This window comes from Myxocyprinus asiaticus, chromosome 15, assembly GCF_019703515.2.
Source record: "Myxocyprinus asiaticus isolate MX2 ecotype Aquarium Trade chromosome 15, UBuf_Myxa_2, whole genome shotgun sequence".
NCBI classification, from domain to species: Eukaryota; Metazoa; Chordata; class Actinopteri; order Cypriniformes; family Catostomidae; genus Myxocyprinus; species Myxocyprinus asiaticus.
In genome coordinates this window covers 27,978,727-27,998,133 of record NC_059358.1, presented here as the reverse complement: position 1 = coordinate 27,998,133, position 19,407 = coordinate 27,978,727, and the positions used below count along the sequence as shown (strand labels likewise).

Genomic DNA, 19,407 nt, shown 5'->3' with positions numbered 1-19,407 from the left:
AATATATCTCATCCTCCCCCAGCTCCCTCAGCTAGACAAAACATCACAGCATGGTGGATAAAATCATCACCCGATTTAAGTAGGAGGGGGGGGACAACACGACCCATGGGTGAAAAGGATTATATTCTATTAGGACAAAAGGGAGTGGTTTAGTTTTGCATGGATGAACACAGAGGAAAATTTACGTGCCGTGCTGCATTAGGTTCAATATCATGTAAAAATCCCTTTATTGTCATGTTAGTCTATGTATGTTAGCTGTTTGTACTGTATATAGGATAGTGTGTGTGTGGGTCAGGTTTTGCCTACAAGGATAGCAAAACCTGAAATCACCTATACATGGGGAGACAAGCCAACAATAAAATGGCATAATAAAAATACTTAACCCTTTAATGCATACTTCTGGACCAAAATTGTAATATATATATCATTTTCTGTGTGACAGTGGTGAATTATCAGTATCCCATTTGCGTGTACACATACATATTACACATGCTATTGCTTACTCAAGGTGGTGCTGATGTTTCAGTGATTGACTTGACTTACATTTGATGAAGAAGCAAGATGGAAGTAAACTATAGCAAGTGTAACACATGGACTTAAACTTACTGAAATTATGCAAGTTGTGCATCTATTTACACTTCAAAAAAGTGCCTGAGAAAATACATATGTGTTGCTTATGTGTTAAGTGTAGCTCAATGTGTGTTTGACAGTCAGTTACAGTACGTCTCGTAAAATTTCAGTGTGGAAGTAACGAATACTGTTCTATATTTGTTGCATCATCTCTTTGATATATGAAAAACAAAATATAAAAATATATCAGAATATATTCCATTGTATTATTTTTTAATTGTCTTGAAATTTTTTTTGAAAATGTGATATTATCTGTGCATTTTGTAGATCCATTTGTGGTAGATACATGCCGGATTGCTAAAGACCCAAGGTATGTAATAATGTATAGCGAAACACCATCACATTAAGGGTTAATAATATCTTGATGAAAATCTAAATGCAAAAAGATTTTGTTAAGGTTGGGGTTAGGTTTAGAATATAAACTAAAAAAAGTTCTGTTAATGCCAAAGCATTATATATTTGCTTTATCTTTTGAACTGCACTGTTAAAAACATTTCCATTGAGTTTTAGGTTCATCCTCCTCATTAATTTTGATTAAATACTTCACATTTATGTTGAATTCATAATATGTACACTACTTAAAGATTACTCCATTCAATTTGATGGAAATGTTAAAATATTAATAATAGACAGAATTTTTGGAATGTGTCATTAGCTCAGTAATAAAACAATAGAAGTCAATGGTCCCCACCATGACAGAAAATGATTTACATTCAGAAATATTACAATTAGATTCTGCATTACATATTACATATTGTCCATTACAAGCAGAACATGACACTATGTACCATTTCACTCTGAACTTTCTTGTTCCAGAAAAACATTAGAATTTCATATACATTTTAATCAAATAACCTTTCTTTGCCGGTTTAATTAGAATTAAAGAGTAATTCTTAGTAAATGTCTAAAGTTTTCTAGAGGAGACATCCTGGATAATAAAATGTATGAGAATGGAACATTGACTGTTCAATTATCACTATTAATATTCCTGCTCTTCAGAGTTGATCAAAATCCTGAACACTAACATGTTGTGTAATGTTGTATCACAAGGGAGCAAGAGATTATTCACAAATGTGTCTCTGTGATAGACAAACCTCAATGGAAACGGGTCAAAAGGGTCTTAGTCATTTACCTAAGAGCCTAGGTATGTCCATGCATCTGCTTTGCTATTAACTTCTTAACAGTTTTCCAGGCCTGCTGAGTGTCAGATGTATAGGATGAGATTAACACTTCACAAACCATTAGCCATTCTATACCCACTTTTTACAGCAGAATGTAGATTGACAGAGGGGGTGAATGGTAGGCATGAATAAGGCTAGAGTCTGATTCTTGGTGTATTAGAGGAAGATCAGTGGTATTGGGTTTAATGGAAGGGGCATCATGTTGAAGTGGGGAGCTAAGTATGAATGATTACATGATTTCTTGCCTGGATTATTATTCCATACTCTAAATGGGAGATTTGTAAACTTCATAAACAAATGCACTCATTTATGAGGGATTATCTGTAATCTCGCTCTCCATCTCTTTAACCCCCTCTGCATAACTCTCTCTCTCTCCCCCTCCTTTCTGTGTCCCTCACTCGTTCCATCAGTGCAAATGTGCCACAGTCCGTCCACACCTCCCCTCTTATCCTCCCTCCCTCTCTTCACTCACTGTAGTGTCGCTTAATCTCACTGACAGCTCTTGTACCTCTCTGATAGCCATTACTCTTCCTCTCACTTTCTTTCTCTGTTAAAAAGGCAAAACAATACTTAATTATAATAATCAATAATTCTTCATAATAATTATTATTAATATTCAATTAAATTTGCATTTAGTTTTAAAATGTTCATGTTAGTGTGTGTTACTCTATTTATTACTGAGTAATTCTAATAAAGTTTTTAAAGTAATAATATTAAATTATTACTGAGTAATACTAATGAACTGCTTGTACTTACTGTATAACTATTTTGTAGAGCTGCTTGTACTTACATATTGTATTATTATAGTAAGTAATACTACTAACATGTAATGTGTAACACTGCAAACTGAAATGTAACCTAAATTACTTATAAAAAATTATTTATAATATATTCATTATAAAATATAAAACATGTACAATCATAATTAGATATAAATATAAATGATGAACTATCATTAATATAATTATAATAACAATAAAATAAATATTATTATTGTACATTATTATTTTTTTATTATTAAAGTAATTATTAAAATAAAATAATAATAAAATGAGACAAAAACATTGACGTATCCCAAGTATCCCATTGACTGTTTCTTGATTCTTTAATAAAAACATAATATTTCAACACATCCAGCATGAAAACACAGTGCCGTACTGATACAAACACCCACAGTACACACTTTCACACCTCTAGAGACATAACCACGTGGGGCAGTCTGAGATAAAAAATAAACTAGTGTTCATGAAAAGATGACAGGGCGCACTGATAGCATGATATTCAATGTCCATGGGCACCGGAAAGACGTGCTGTCCATCATCTGATTGGCTCATTCACCTGTCACTTTTACAGTTCATCCCGTCTGCCTGTTACTCTTTCCCTCTCTTTGCTCCTCTCTCTGACTTGGCTCCTCCCGCTACGGGCAGATGTTGAGGTGCTTTCTCCATCACCCTTCTCCTCTTTTACTACACTCTGTCCATCCGCTGCCCACAGGGCCTCAGCTTCTTCACGTTCCTGAAACAAAGTTAACATACGAGTTATGTAACAAACTGCACACATTTAGCACAATTCCCCTTTTATTTCTTTGTTAGCCGATCACATTTCACTTTTTGTCCGTATTGCCTGTTAACAGATCTGTTCAGCTTGTAATCCTAAAACATGGAAGAAAATTAGAATTGTTGAGCCATAGGTTTCCTCAGGAATTGGTTTTGTAAAACATCACTTTTTGATTTATAAGTAAAATAAGGTCTGATCTTGAAGAGACTTTCGTGTTTTGTTATACAACATAAATGACAGCCATGCCTCAAATGTGAAGTTTCTGACAAGTTACTACATAAAGACTACAACTACCAGTGTTGAGGAGTAGGTAAATAAAAGTAGTGATGCTACTAACTCATCTACATTTTTCAGTAGCGTTTTATTAGTTCAGCTTTCACAATAGTGTAGCTTATCCAGCAATGAGCAACATTTTCCAGTGAGTAGCACTGTAGCGTCACAAAACACTATATTTGTCATGTTGTATTGCAAATGCAATGGAGCTGAGGGAGTAAACACACTCACCTAAACTGTCCTCTATCTCATGTAGAGCTGGAAAAACCAAATCATTTAAGTGAATTGGTTCTTTCGGACAGTTCATGTAAATGAACCAGTTAAAATAAACGATTCCCTTATATTTAGCGTTGGGAAGTCCAATTCATTTTAGTGAGTCAGTTCTTTTGGATGGTTCATGTAAGTGAACTAGTTCACAAAAGTGATTCACTGATTCTCTTGAGCCCTTTGCAGCTTTAAAAGGACCTTGCCTTGCTTTTTTGAAGCGAAATCTCTTGCTGTTGTTTATCCCCATATTTCGATTCAGGTATACAGAATATTGTGTTTACTAGTTTATTAGTGTATATGAAGTATAAAGTTAAGTTAAAGTTGATGCTGTCATCCCATTGAAACATGGTTTTACTGTAGTAATATTGTATTAAATATGACTATAGTAACCATAGTTTTCTGGCAGAAATCATGTATTTGATACAGTTAACCATGGTTGTACTACAGAAATACTGTAGTATCTACAGTGCATCCGGAAAGTATTCACAGCGCTTCACTTTTTCCACATTTTGTTATGTTACAGCCTTATTCCAAAATGGATTAAATTAATTATTTTCCTCAAAATTCTACAAACAATACCCCATAATGACAAAGTGAAATAAGTTTGTTTGAAATCTTTGCAAATTTATTAAAAATAAAAAACGAAGAAAAAAATAAAAAATTAAAAAAAACAAAATCACATGTACATAAGTATTCACAGCCTTTGCTCAATACTTTGTTGAAGCACCTCTGGCACCAATTACAGCCTCAAGTCTTTTTGAGTATGATGCTACAAGCTTGGCACACCTATTTTTGGGCAGTTTCTCCCATTCTTCTTTGCAGGACCTCTCAAGCTCCATCAGGTTGGATGGGAGCATCGGTGCACAGCCATTTTCAGAACTCTCCAGAGATGTTCAATCGGGTTCAAGTCTGGGCTCTGGCTGGGCCACTCAAGGACATTCACAGAGTTGTCCTGGAGCCACTCCTTTGTTATCTTGGCTGTGTGCTTAGGGTTGTTGTCCTGTTGGAAGATGAACCTTCGCCCCAGTCAGAGGTCCAAAGCGCTCTGGAGCAGGTTTTCATCAAGGATGTCTCTGTACATTGCTGCATTCATCTTTCCCTCGATCCTGACTAGTCTCCCAGTTCCTGCCGCTGAAAAACATCCCCACTGCATGATGCTGCCACCACCATGCTTCACTGTAGGGATGGTATTGGCCAGGTGATGAGCGGTGCCTGGTTTCCTCCAGACATGACGCTTGCCATTCAGGCCAAAGAGTTCAATCTTTGTTTCATCAGACCAGAGAATTTTGTTTGTCATGGTCTGAGAGTCCTTCAGGTGCCTTTTGGCAAACTCCAGACGGGCTGTCATGTGCCTTTTACTGAGGAGTGGCTTCCGTCTGGCCACTCTACCATACAGGCCTGATTGGTGGAGTGCTGCAGAGATGGTTGTTCTTCTGGAAGGTTCTCCTCTCTCCACAGAGAAACGCTGGAGCTCTGTCAGAGTGACCATCGGGTTCTTGGTCACCTCCCTGACTAAGGCCCTTCTCCCCCGATCGCTCAGTTTGGCCGGGCAGCCAGCTCTAGGAAGAGTCCTGGTGGTTCCAAACTTCTTCCATTTACAGATGATGGAGGCCACTGTGCTCATTGGGACCTTCAATGCTGCAGAATCTTTTCTGTACCCTTCCCCAGATCTGTGCCTCAATACAATCCTGTCTCGGAGGTCTACAGACAATTCTTTGGACTTCATGGCTTGGTTTGTGCTCTGACATGCACTGTTAACTGTGGGACCTTATATAGACAGGGGTGTGCCTTTCCAAATCATGTCCAATCAACTAAATTTACCACAGGTGGACTCCAATCAAGTTGTAGAAACATCTCAAGGATGATCAGTGGAAACAGGATGCACCTGAGCTCAATTTTGAGTGTCATGGCAAAGGCTGTGAATACTTATGTACATGTGATTTTTTCATTTTTTATTTTTAATAAATATGCAAAGATTTCAAACAAACTTATTTCACGTTGTCATTATGGGGTATTGTTTGTAGAATTTTGAGGAAAATAATGAATTTAATCCATTTTGGAATAAGGCTGTAACATAACAAATGTGGAAAAAGTGAAGTGCTGTGAATATTTTCCGGATGCACTGTATATAGTAACCTTGGTTTTACTATAGTAATATTTTAGTTACCATGACTGTAATAACCATGGTTAATTTTGTGATAAATATTATGTTTAAACTGTTGTTACTGTTGTAAAACCATGTCTAATTTCCTGGGTTTGCCACTCTTATTCTATATATATATATATATATATAACTATCAGGTGATGTTATTAAATAATAATTGTGACATATCTAAAAAAAATTCTTCTTAGCTTCAGAGTAGCTAGCTACGTTTTGTTAGTAGCTTGTAGTGTAGATAATTTTTTATTTTTTTTTATTTTTTTCAAGAGTAGCTTGACTGTAGTTTAACTACAATAAGTTATGAGTAGCTTACAGCTTTAGAGGCTACAGTTTTAGCTAGTAGCTGTATGACAATTAGAACTAATACTGTCTGAGGAACACAGCCCATTACAGTTTCTCACCATATCTCTGTGGTGCTTTTCAGTGGTGAACCAGAGTGCAAGTGCACATCGTCGACCAGCCACAACTGCAGTAACACCATGAGGATTGACAGGTCCTGATGTAAAGCCAAGAAGTCGTCCACAGCTTGGCTTAACCTTTGCCTGAAAGAGAGAGGCCAGTGTCAGTGAAACATTATTTATAAATAGAGTTAAGACAGCTATATTAATTTGGTGAGAGCTCATGACAATCTGGTGAATATGAATTTGAATTAAATAAAATTGTCAATATTGGGAAATAGCGCCTACGGTGACAGTTTTGGCATCTCGATCAGTGAAGAAGAATTCACCTCCTTCAAAATCATCATTCAGGTAAAGAACAGCACTGCAAAGGCATTGATACATACAAATTATAGGGCATGTGCATTACATTAAATTGAACAACTTAAAGAAACAGTTCACCCAAAATTAACAATTCTCTCATCATTGACTCACCCTCATGCCATCCCAGATCTGTATGACTTTCTTTCTTCTACAGAACACAATTGAATATTTTTTGAATATTTCATCTCTGTATGTCCATACAATGCAATTGAATAGTGACCAGAACTTTGAAGCTCCAGAAAGCACATAAAAGCAGCATAAAGGCAATCCATAAAACTCCCGTGGTTAAATCAATGTCTTCAAAACCGCTATGTTAAGTGTGGGTCAGAAAGAGAACAATATTTAAGTCCTTTTTTACTATAAATTCTCCTCCCTGTCCAGTAGGTGGCGATATGCACAAAGAATGTGAATCGCCAAAAACAAAAGAAGAAGAACTCTTAGGAGAGAAAGGTGCTTAGGAGGGCTGTTTGAAAGTGGAAATTTATGGTGAAAAAGGACTTAAACATTGATCTGTTTCTCATCCATACCTATTATATCACTTCTGAAGACCACTGGAGTCGTATGGATTACTTTATGCTGCATTTATATATTTTTTGAGCTTCACAGTTTCAGACCCTGTTGACTTGCATGATGTGAACCTACAGAGCTGAGATATTCCTCTAAAAATCTCTATTTGTGTTCTGCAGCAGAAAGAAAGTCATACACATCTGGGATGGCATTAGGGTGAGTAAATGATAAGAGAATTTTCATTTTTGGGTGAACTATTCCTTTAATGGGGCTTGCAAGACTTGATCAGGTTTTATACAATTTGTTTATGTGCCGTTTGGTCTCTATATTTGAACAGATTGTTTTAGTGATTGTCTACATCTATCAGGTCCATGTACCTGAGGTCTCGATGAGTGAAAGCAGGAGGTTCTCTCCAGCACTGCCTGGTTTCTGGATCCAGGATGCAGTTGTCCACATGAACTGGATGAGAAAGATCTGTCCGCCCCTCCTGGTGCCCTTCACACACATACAGTCACATATATCCATGGAGCAAGAGGTCAAACCAGCGTTCCTTCTTAACCCTCACGTTCTATTAAAATCTTTACTGTTTTTATGTTTTTGACCCCAGAGACCCTAAAACATCTTTTAATATGTTCCGCTGACCTAATCAAAATGCAGTAGGCAAATTTTATTGAAGATTTAACACTCTGTTGTACCACAAAGTAGACATGTACTTTTCAGAACTGTGACTGGTATCCATTTTAGTTATATTGTGTCTGTTTGGGGTCAGTTTGACCAAATATACAAAATTAATCACAAATACACAATTAACTTTAAAGTGATAGTTTACCCAAAAACAAAAATTCTCTCATGTTTTACTGACCCTTATGCCATCCCAGATGTGTATGATGTTTTTTCTTCTGCAGAACACAAAGATTGTGTAAGTGAATGGTGGCCAGAACCTTGATGCTCCCAAAAGCACATAAAGGCAGCATAAAAGTAATTTACATGACTCCAGTGGTTTATTTTCATGTCTTCAGAAGAGATCTAATTGGTTTTGGGTGAATAGACCTAATACACATCTAATTTTTACTGTACAAGCTTGATTACAGTGCTTGACGCATGGGCAGAGTGCAAGATGGCATTAGAAAGTGTAATTGAGCTTGAAATCATGATCCCCAAGGAGACTGCTGATGCCAAGATTTATAATGAAAAAGGATTTATATTTGAGGTCTGTTCACCCAAAACCGATTAGATTGCTTCAGAAGACATTGATTTAACCACTGGAGTCTTATGGAGTCTGTTATGCTGCCTTATGTGCTTTTTGGAGCTTTAAAATTTTGGTCACCATTAACTTGCATTGTGTGGGCCTACAGAGCTAAAAAGCTCTGTTTGTGTTCTGCAGAAGAAAAAAAGTCATACACATCTGGGATGGCATGAGGGTGAGTAAATGATAAAATAATTTTTATTTTTGTGTGAACTGTTCCTTTAAGAATTTGTACACTAATTATAAAATCTTTGCATGAAAAATTAATTGCACTTATGTTTTATAGCCGGATCTCTGAGACCCCAAACATAAGTAATATAACATTTTTCATGGAAGACATTAGAAAAGTGTTATCAAGTTGTTTACAATCAGTTCTCATAGGATTATGAAAAGTCCTGAAGCAGATACTTTTTTGAGCAAATGACAGTACCTGTTACAGCACTACACATTTGTTATACCTGGGATGGCAGAGCGGCACACCAAGTGTGTGTAAGCAAAGTAGAGAGAAGAGTGACTTCTGAAGTATGAGTGCATCAGAACCCTAGCAGTCTCCCCAATCTCATGCAGCAGTCTGGCATCTGATTGGTTAACCAGCCCTTCCTGAGCCAACTGGAAAACAGATGTATATTTTTGGTAAGTGTTCCTCTCATTTTATAAATCATTCTAGTATATTTCATGAGTAAGTAATCTTCCACCTTAAGTGCTCTGAGAACAGTCAAACCCTCAAACCTCTCATGAGGTGTGTGAGGAGAACGTCGCCCCCAGTAACCATCACCCACTGACGCAGCAACCTATGACCAACACACGCAGAATGTGATTGGTAGGCTCTCTATTGGTAGGCTGATGGGCATTTCACAGAACAATACAGTAAATGACGGACAGATTTTTGGATGATTATTGAAAAGCTCACGGCAGCCAGCTGCATCACGCGATCACACTCAGATTTGGATAAAACTCCATCTAGCACAACACGATTGGTGCCGTTCAGCACCTGATCATCCATAGTGATTGTTACACCAACCACAGGAACAGGACCACCTGGGGACAGCCAGACAGAATGAGTGAGAAAGACCAAGAGAAAGAGAGAGGAAGAGAATCAAATTCAGGATGAAGAAGAGAGAATTTTTCTGATTAATGTGATCTTTATTTGAACAACCTGACATCAATTCTTAAAATCCCCAAATCTATCTTTTAATCTATGCATCTTTTTCAGTGGATGTGTGGACACTTTTGCCAAAATGTATTTGGGAAACATCCTATAAGATTCCATTTGTACAAATTAGTTAATTGGTTTACTGTTAGTTTATAAAAAATATAATTGTTCATTGTTAGTTCATAGTGCATTAACTAATGCTAACATATACAACATTTAATTTTAAAATGTATTAATACATGTTGAAATTAACATTAATCAATATTAATAAATGCTGTAAAAGTATTGTTCATTGTTAGTTTATGTTAACTAATGTAGTTAATTTATGTTAACAAATGGAACCTCATTATAATGTTTTCTCATTATTTGCAGCATGCCTCCTGTCTTTTAGAGGTCATTCAAAATAAATTGTGTCCACTGTTAACCTGTAATGGCCAAAAATATTTGGAAATATGCAAATGTAAACACTGAGTGTGAGACTACCACCCCTGGATTCGCAAGTTTGAATCCAGGGCATGCTGAGTGACTCCAGCCAGGTCTCCTTAGCAACCAAATTGGCCCGGTTGCTAGGGAGGGTAGAGTCACATGGGGTAACCTCCTCGTGGTCATGATTAGTTGTTCTCGCTCTCAATGGGGAGTGTGGTAAGTTGTGTATAGGATTGCAACGGTATGAGATTTTCACGGTACAATAACCGTCACGGTTTCACGGTATACGGTATTACACAATTATTATTATTATCAGTTACAATGACCCTTAAAGGAGAGAAAACAGAAGGTTTTTTTTTTTTTTTTGGTTGAGCAAACAGTTTATTATCATTTAAACTTGAAACCATTTTTTTAATTGAAGTATGTGTAAAAGAATTCTACCTTTTGAAAATAAATACAATAAATAAGAAAGCTAACAGAATTATAATAATAAACAAAATTATAAACATGATAATAAAATAGCATGTAACTATAACATGTTATATAACTAAAGCATGTTAGTTTACATTTTAGCATAGCATGTTACATTAACTACTAAATGAAAAATAACATCAGCTGTGTGAGCTTTTAAAGTAATGTCCTATGATTATTAACAATTAACATATACTGTAGGTGCGTGACAGTGCAGCCAGACTGCTCCTGTCTGTACCTTTAACACAGTGGTTCTCAACTGGTTTTGCTTTGGGACCCAGATTTTACATTGGAAATTAAGTGGCAACCCACCATAGTAAAAACGTAACCTGTATTTAATGTATTCTGGGTCGCATTTCCTTTTATGCTGCATAGTTTTGTTCATGGTTTTCAAGTACAAGGACATGCATCAAGTGACATCAAGTTGACGTCAACAACAAAAGTGACAGGAAGTTTTCTCTCCCACCTTTTAAAAATTGAAGAGCATATTTACTTATATGAGCCCATTATTATCCCGTTTGTTTCCTAATTTCAAACATAATTCAAACAGAACATACATATTACACAATCCAGCAGATCTAGGTAAGTATCAGTCTCTGCTTACAACTTTTCAGATAACATTAAATCTGCAAAAACTTCCTACTACCAGAACAAGATCAACAGCACCACAGACACTCGCAGCTTGTTTAGAACATTCAACACACTTCTCTGTCCTCCCCCTCCACCACCTGACACATCACGGACAGCAGATGTCTTCGCCACATTTTTTACATCAGCAATACATTCTCAGCACCTCACCCTGTCAAACACCTGTCTCCTGTATGCAACTCCTCTGTCTCTATGTTCTCTCCTCTGATTGACACTGAGGTCTCTAAACTCCTCCTCTCCAACCACCCCACCACTTGTTCCCTTGACCCCATTCCTTCTCACCTTCTCCAGGCCATCTCTCCATCCATCTTACCTGCACTCACTCACATAATTAACACATCTCTACTTACAGGCATTTTTCCCACTACATTTAAGCAGGCTCAAGTAACCCCGCAGCTGAAGAAACCCGCACTTAACCCCACACAAGTAGAACACTACAGACCAGTCTCTCTCATCCCATTCATGGCAAAAACACTTGAAAGGGCAGTTTTCAATCAAATCTCCGCCTATCTCTCACAGAAAAAACTGCTGGATGACAATCAGTCAGGCTTCAAAAGTGGACACTCCACCGAGACTGCCCTGCTGTCTGTCACTGAGTCGCTGAGACAGGCGAAAGCTGAATCCAGATCATCCGTCCTGATTCTACTAGACCTTTCTGCAGCCTTCAACACAGACAACCATCAGATCTTACTCTTCACCCTCTCTTCGCTGGGCATCACAGGAACTGTGCTTGACTGGTTTAATTCCTATCTCTCAGGTAGGTCCTTCAAGCTAGCCTGGAGTGGTGAGGTGTCCAAGTCACATCAGCTACTTACTGGGGTACCTCAGGGCTCAGTGCTTAGGCCACTTCTCTTCTATATACACAACATCACTGGGACCCATCATTCAGGCACATTGTTTCTCTTACAACTGCTACGCTGATGACACGCAACTCTACTTGTCTTTCCAGCCCAACGACACCACAGTGATTGCTTGAATCTCTGCCTGCCTGGCAGACATCTCGGCCTGGATGAAGGAGCACCACCTGCAACTCAGCCCAGCCAAGACTGAACTCCTTGTCTTTCCAGCCAACCCTGCTGTTGAACACAACATCACTGTGCAGCTGGGTGCAACTACAGTAACGCCTTCCAAAACGGTCAGAAAACCACCGATAACAAATTTGATTTACACTCTACAATATCAGGAAGACCCTTCCTCTCTGAACATGCCACACAACTTCTTGTTCAGTCACTTGTCATAACTAGACTGGATTACTGTATCGCTCTCATTGCAGGCCTCCCTACATGTGCAATTAGACCCCTGCAAATGATCCAGAATGCAGCAGCACGTCTGGTCTTTAATCAACCAAAGAGAGCACGTTACACCACTCCTTGTCTCTCTCCACTGGCTGCCGGTTGATGCACGTATCAAGTTCAAAGCTCTGATGCTGGCATACAAAACAGTCACTGGGTCTGCTCCAGCATACCTAAAATCATTTCTGCAGAGCTACACGCCCACTAGAAGCCTGCGGTCGGCTAAGGAACGTCGCCTTGTTGTACCAAAACAAAGAGGCACCAAAACACTTTCCTGGACTTTCGGCTTCATCATACCAAATTGGTTGAATGACCTTCCCAACCCCATCCGTGAAGCTGACTCACTCTCTGTCTTCAAAAAACGGCTAAAAACACATCTTTTCCATGAGCACTTAACCAGTCTTTAAAAAAAAAATTATTCTTGTTGCACTTTAATCTGATTTAAATACTATTCTGATGCTAGTGAAACTTTGTAATATGGCACTTTTCGTACCACTGTCTCCTTAAGATGATTCGCTTATGTTTTCCTCTTTTGTAAGTCGCTTTGGATAAAAGCGTCTGCCAAATGAATAAATGTAAATGTAAATATTACACTAGGTCAGTGCAGCTAGTCTTAAATAATAGTAATAATAATAACAAATTATAGTATTTATGAAAAAATAAATACTAGCTGAAACACATCTTGAAACTTTAACTACATCTGCCACTGTTGCTATAAAATGAGGTTTAATAGATTCTACCTTTAGATTATTTCATATGAAACTATAACATTTTGTCAAAATATAACAGTTACTTTTACTCATGTAAAATCGTGAAACAATTTTGTAAAGGTGATGATGCATAATGAAAAAAAAATTAGCGCATAGCACAGTGTTGCTCTTTACCTCCTCAGTGCTGTTTGGCATGTCAGGGCTGCCTACTGTTTGAAACGTTTGACTTGAATTCCTCCATAATGCTTTAAACTAGAAAAGTCTCACTAGAACTGAAATTGGTCACATCAGTTTTGAGGTCTGCGCTCCGCAATATCGAGGGAAGCCCGGTTGTTGCATGCGCACACCAGAGAGAAGAGCAGATCATGATCGCGAGCTGGTTCCGTTATGCTCGTGCGAAAGTGCAGATGAGAAGCATTTATCTGATTGCGAGATTATCATTAAATCTGCCTCGGCGGTCCTAAATAGGCTCTGACATTTTCTCCGCTGAATGTGTGTGTGTGGCACAAGTTGACGAGTCTGACAGGCAGACGAGGAGGGAAGGAAAAAAAAATTCTTAATACCGTAGATAAGCAAAGGTACATGGTATGATAACCATCAATTTTCATACCGTGGTATACCGTGAAACCGGTATACCGCTACAACCCTAGTTGTGCGTGGATCGCGGAGAGTAGAATGAGCCTCCACATGCTGGGAGTCTCCGCAGTGTCATGCAAAACGAGCCACGTGACAAGATGCGCGGATTGACTGTCTCAGAAGCGGAGGCAACTGAGACTTGTCCTCCGCCACCCGGATTGAGGTGAGTAACCGCGCCACCACGAGGACCTAGTAAGCAGTGGGAATTGGGCATTCCAAATTGGGGAGAAAAGGGGATAAAAATAAAAAATAAAAAAACACACTGAGCGTGAGACACAATGTATTTTATGCACTGTAGCGATAAGGTGATTATGTAATAACTGAAAAATGCCTGTTGAAATTAAATATACCCAAATTTATCAATAGGGAATCAAAAGGAAATCTAAATTGAAAGCTTGAGAATCAGAATTTAATCAAATCATGAAATCATCACAGATACCCATCCCTCCTTGTACCTGCATAAAATCCACTGTCATCCACTTCTTCCACTTTCTCTCCCTGCTTCAGTTTCTCATGAAGTTGTTCTTTCTCCACTCTTAGAGAGAGGAAAGGTATGAAGCTCCCAGTTAATTTATCCCACTAATCCCCTTCCATAATTTTTGCCTGTCCTTTTCTCACCTAAAGGTTTCTCGCAGTGACTCGGGCACAACATCCTCGGGTGTCCACAGATCCTGCCAGGGACAGACAGTGAGACTGAGGCCTTTTATGGTTAGATTCAGAAAGGAGAATGAAAGGTGAGGGGTGACACACTAAGAAAGAACAACACAGAGGCATATACCGGGTCATTGAATTTGAAGTCCAAGTTTGCCATCCCAAAGTACAGCAATTTCTTCTCCTGCAGGGCTCTGCTGACATATATGGCAATTTCCTTTAAGAAAACAGATAACAAGTCTGTATTGATCTGCACCATTGACTCACCCATTCAACAATTAATCAAATAGACAGACCCATCCATGAATGCAAACCATATTCTTTCTAGCAATCTCCCATGTGCCATATTTACTCCCTCTGTTCATCCATCATCTTGTTTACCTGAATAGGGCCTGTTTCCTGAGCCACCGTGTGGTCCTCTAGATTTTGGGTGTAAAGCTGCAGGTTACTAAGGGAGTCTGAATCTGTGGGGTAAAAGAGCAGCAAGGAGCGCAGGGTCTCCACTGCCCCCTTCAGGTCACCAGCTATGGGACACCAAAGAGAAAGAATGAAAATGGTTTTGTTGCATTAATAATAACTTACAAGTTAAAACACTACTGACCAATACTACCTTAGCAACTGTTGCCATCCGGCATATTATGAGACACATTTTTGCTCTATTCGGATGTACGTCTAATGGAAGTCCTGCATGTTCTGATGGGTTAACATGGAATTTTACAGAAATTATTCAAAAAATACTGCAAAACACTGTTGCTGCAGAATTTATAATAGTGACACAAGGAACCCAGAGAGGATATATGCAGGTTTTATTTTACTTTTCCAAATCTTGAAATTTTTACCACTTTATGAGCAACTTTTACTGAAAATCATCCTGTTCACAGAAATCTCCGGTTCATTCCTATTCATTCCTATCAGTAACCAAGAGTGGCTGAACTTAGCAAAGGGTCATGTGTGTTTGTGAAAGAGAAACAATACAAAACATTGTCCCCAAAAATGAACCCTGAAGAACAACACATTAATGAATTAAAAATGTAAATAAGCCCAAATAACAAAATCGCTACCACCAACATCAGTGCTTATATCTTCATAACATCTCACCTTTGTACTGAGCAATATGAAGATGTTCCAGCTGCATTGGCAGGAAGTCCTCCAGAGCAGAAACCCGTCCAGGTCGAGTCGACACCAAGGACACACACGTCTGTTTGCATGACAGCAAGGAGAGAGAGAGGGCTGAGGAGACAGAGAAAGACAGAATGTTTACTGGTTTATGCCATCACAACAATCGGTTATGCAATTCAAAGAACATGGTAACAGAAGTTGCCAAAATATGTAATGTAACTATTTACACTATTATGTGAATACATTTATTTGCAAATAAGTGAATATTATAGAACAAACAAAAACTATTCCTTAAACCAGATCCCAAAAATTAAAATTCTCTGAACATTTATTCACCCTCATGCCATCCCATATGTGTATGACTTTCTTTTTCTACTGAACACAAATGGAGATTTTTAGAAGAATATCTCAGCCCTGTTGGTCCATACGATGCAAGTGAATGGTGGCCTGAACTTTGAAGCTTCAAAAAGCACATAAATGCAGCAAAATGTTTAAGTAATCCATATGACTCCTGTGGTCCTCGACTCCTTTTCCACAATCTTCTTCTTTTGTTTTTTGCCTATTCACATTCTTCGTGTATACTGCCACCTACTGGTCGGGGCTGGTCAAAGGTGGAGATTTATAGTAAAAAGGACTTAAATATTGATCTGTTTCTCACTCTCACCTATCATATCACTTCTGAAGATATGGATTAAACCACTGGAGTCTTTTATGCTTTTTGGAGCTTCAAAGTTCTGGCCACCATTCACTTGCATTGTATGGACCAGCAGGGCTGAGATATTCTTCTAAAAACCTGTATTATTATTCTGCAGAAGAAAAAAGTCATACACATCTGGGATGGCATGAGATTCATTTTTGGGTGAACAATTCCTTTAATATTTCTTTATAATGTCTTTGTCTTTTTCACCTGCAGCTCTTTCGTAAGCCCCCTGTACAGTGTCTGGCTCTTCTGGAAGGACCTGTGATGCCATCACACATTGAGCTCTGCACTCTTCTGTCAGCTTAAGCATCTCATTCACACATTCTTTCCACTTGTTCACTGCCTTCACCCAATCAGACGAGCTCTCAGCCAGGAGGGCTGCATCATACATCTCCTGAGAGAGATAAAGGAAGTTAGGAAGGATGAGAAGATAGGCAGATAGAGAAACTGAGCCAACTGGTGTATAGGACAGCTGCTGTGGTTAAAGTGATGACTAATGACTGTGTGATAATAAAAAATAAAAAAAAGAATAGAGGAATTTTCCTATCAGAGAAAAGAGTGCAGGGAGTAAAGTTAAGGATAAGTATTTAATTGATATGAGTAGTCTCTGTTCATATTTAGCACTGAGATAAAAGCCTGCTCAGCCAAGGTGAGAAAAAAATGGCCAAAATAACACCCTGCACAAGACACTAGAAACCAGACTGTCTATTATGAATCACAGCAATGTAATTACACTACTTATGGTTAAAAGAGTTCGTCAGACCTCAGTTAAATGCACACAGAGTGCATGAACTTCCATTTAAATTTTAAAAGTTATTAAAAGTTATTGTCTAGTGTGATTACACTCCTCTGTTTACATCTAAAAAAAATAATAAAATCTCTCTGTCTATCTTTCCTTTCATCTTCTCTTGTTCTGCACTCACCCAGTGTTTCTCACGCTCTCTCTCTCTGTCCTGGAAGGATTCGTCTTTCACTCCTGTCATTCTCCTGTACTTCTCGATGTTGTTCCTCATCTCCAGATGACTCGGATTGGCCACAAAGAACGTGTGAGCAGCCGAAGCTGCTTTCTGCAGTTTATCCAACTGTAGAGAATGGAAGGAGATACAAGAAGCTTTGATGAAAGGGTTTACAAACTTTCAGAACACTGACCTGCTGACCTAGGGTTTTCTCAAGTCTATACAAACTAACTGCATGGTTTGCTTGCACAAAGGCACTCTTTGCCAGTCTAAATGTTGCTCAGATTCAGTTATCCAGACCCATTCAGATATGTTGGGATAAGTGTATATTATTTTTGCATGATGACAAAAACTTATTTTTCATACACAGACCTAATCATAATGATCAGTCATTGTACCTTGTAGTAGGTGACTTGCAGGAAGTTGTAGGGGTTGCGTGTTCCAAACTCATACTCAATGTCTGAAGATACTGGGAGCAGGCCAGCAGGAGAGACGCTTTGACCCATGCAGAACCTCACACACTCAGCACGCAGCTGCATCCAGTCCAGTGTCCTCAGGTCCCAGAAACTACCCTCTACTGAGTCTACACACAAACAACAACAAACACTGTAACATAGTCTTTGCATTCCAACTCAATGAAACACACTGTGTTGGTGATGCACAAAAACATTCGTGCTGCTGTGAAAAGAATTGAGAAAGACCCAAGTTGGAGAGCGTGTCATCTCCCGCTGTTAAACACTCGTCGTGACATTTTCGTCTAGTTCGCAGGAGCATGTCTCGAGTGGAAATGGATTTCTCTATGAACTCCGCCGCTCGCTCCCAGTCCTCCATAAAATACGCCCGAACCCCTCGGTAATAGAGCTCATCGTAAGGGGGTAAAAGTCCGGATAAACTCCCTGAAGGCAGTCCAGTGTCTGCAGTGATAGTTGCATAGTTTAAAGTGAAGAAGAACGCAACTTTCAACGCCACGTTTACAGCAGGGCATGTGTTTGAGCACAGCGCCATAATGCAGGGAATGTAGTTTGGATGAGAGAGAGAGGGAGGGAGGAGAGGAATGGGGGAAATACGTGCCTGGCAGCCAGAAATAAAAAGGGAAGAGGAAAACTGAAGTCATATAGAAGGGAAATCTCAATTTAAAGAAATAATCCACCCAAAATTTTAAATTCTCTCATCATATGCTCACTCTTATGCCATCCCATATGTGTGTGACTTTCTTTCTTCAGCAGAACACAAATTAAGATTTTTAGAAGAATATCTCATCTCTGTAGGTCCATACAATGCAAGTGAATGGTGGCTAGAACTCTAAAGGTCCAAAAAGCACATTAAGGCAGCATAAAAGTAATCCATAAGACTCCAGTGGTTAAACCCATGTCTTCAGAAGTGATATGAGAGGTGTGGTTGAGAAACAGATCAATATTTAAGTTGCTTTTTACTATAAATCTCCAGGTTTGACCATTCCAACCAGTAGGTGGCAATATGCACAAAGAATGCGACTCACCAAAAAAAGAAAAGAAGTAGAATATGAAAGTGAAAGTGGACATTTGTAGTAAAAAAATGACTTAAACATTGATCTGTTTCTCACCCACACCTATCAATGTGCTTCAGAAGGCATGGACTAAACCGAGCAGAAAACATAAACACCCAACAGAGTGACGTATTCTTCTAAAAATATTCATTTGTGTTCTGCAGAATAAACAAAGTTATACACATCTGGGATAGCATGAGGGTGAGTAAATGCTTTGAGAGTTTTCATATTTTTAAAACTTCCATATAGTGGAGTTTTGGGTTCCTTGCCACAGTCTAAAGACAAATAATTTTAAGGTGAGTTTTTCAATGAAACTGCTCACTGAACAGGACTCACTGGGAATTTTAAGACATTGCAGACATTACTTTATAATTTTCTGTAAAGCTGCCTTGAAACTATTGTGACTGCATTGTGAAAAGTGCTATACAAATAAAAACGACTTGACTTGTCTGTGTGTGCTGATGGTAGGCTATGGCCTTTGGGTTATGATTGCAAATAGAGTAAGAATATATACCCCTAGTATTACCTTTAAAGTAT

At 38.5% G+C, this 19,407-nt stretch overlaps 1 protein-coding gene across 1 annotated transcript; it reads right to left on the bottom strand.

The window, feature by feature from the left end:
* Positions 1–2,892: 2,892 nt before the first annotated feature.
* On the bottom strand, positions 2,893–18,371 carry LOC127453420 (prolyl 3-hydroxylase 3-like). Its single transcript, XM_051719732.1, has 16 exons — positions 18,047–18,371; positions 17,744–17,928; positions 17,313–17,471; positions 16,597–16,783; positions 15,669–15,800; positions 14,952–15,094; positions 14,698–14,787; positions 14,538–14,590; positions 14,375–14,454; positions 9,494–9,621; positions 9,279–9,374; positions 9,042–9,192; positions 7,715–7,832; positions 6,756–6,831; positions 6,471–6,611; positions 2,893–3,326 (listed from the first exon to the last, which is right to left on the bottom strand). Exons 1-16 carry the CDS (start codon positions 18,348–18,350, stop codon positions 3,159–3,161), a joined length of 2,211 nt encoding a protein of 736 aa, XP_051575692.1. The 5' UTR covers positions 18,351–18,371; the 3' UTR covers positions 2,893–3,158.
* Positions 18,372–19,407: the final 1,036 nt, after the last annotated feature.

Coding starts and splice junctions, on each gene's coding strand:
- LOC127453420 (XM_051719732.1), bottom strand. CDS start 18,350: ATGGCGCTGTGCTCAAACACATGCCCTGCTGTAAACGTGGCGTTGAAA. Junction 17,472..17,743: donor TGCAAGTCACCTACTACAAG/GTACAATGACTG, acceptor CATTCTCTACAG/TTGGATAAACTGCAGAAAGC. Junction 15,095..15,668: donor TCATATTGCTCAGTACAAAG/GTGAGATGTTAT, acceptor GGTGTCCCATAG/CTGGTGACCTGAAGGGGGCA.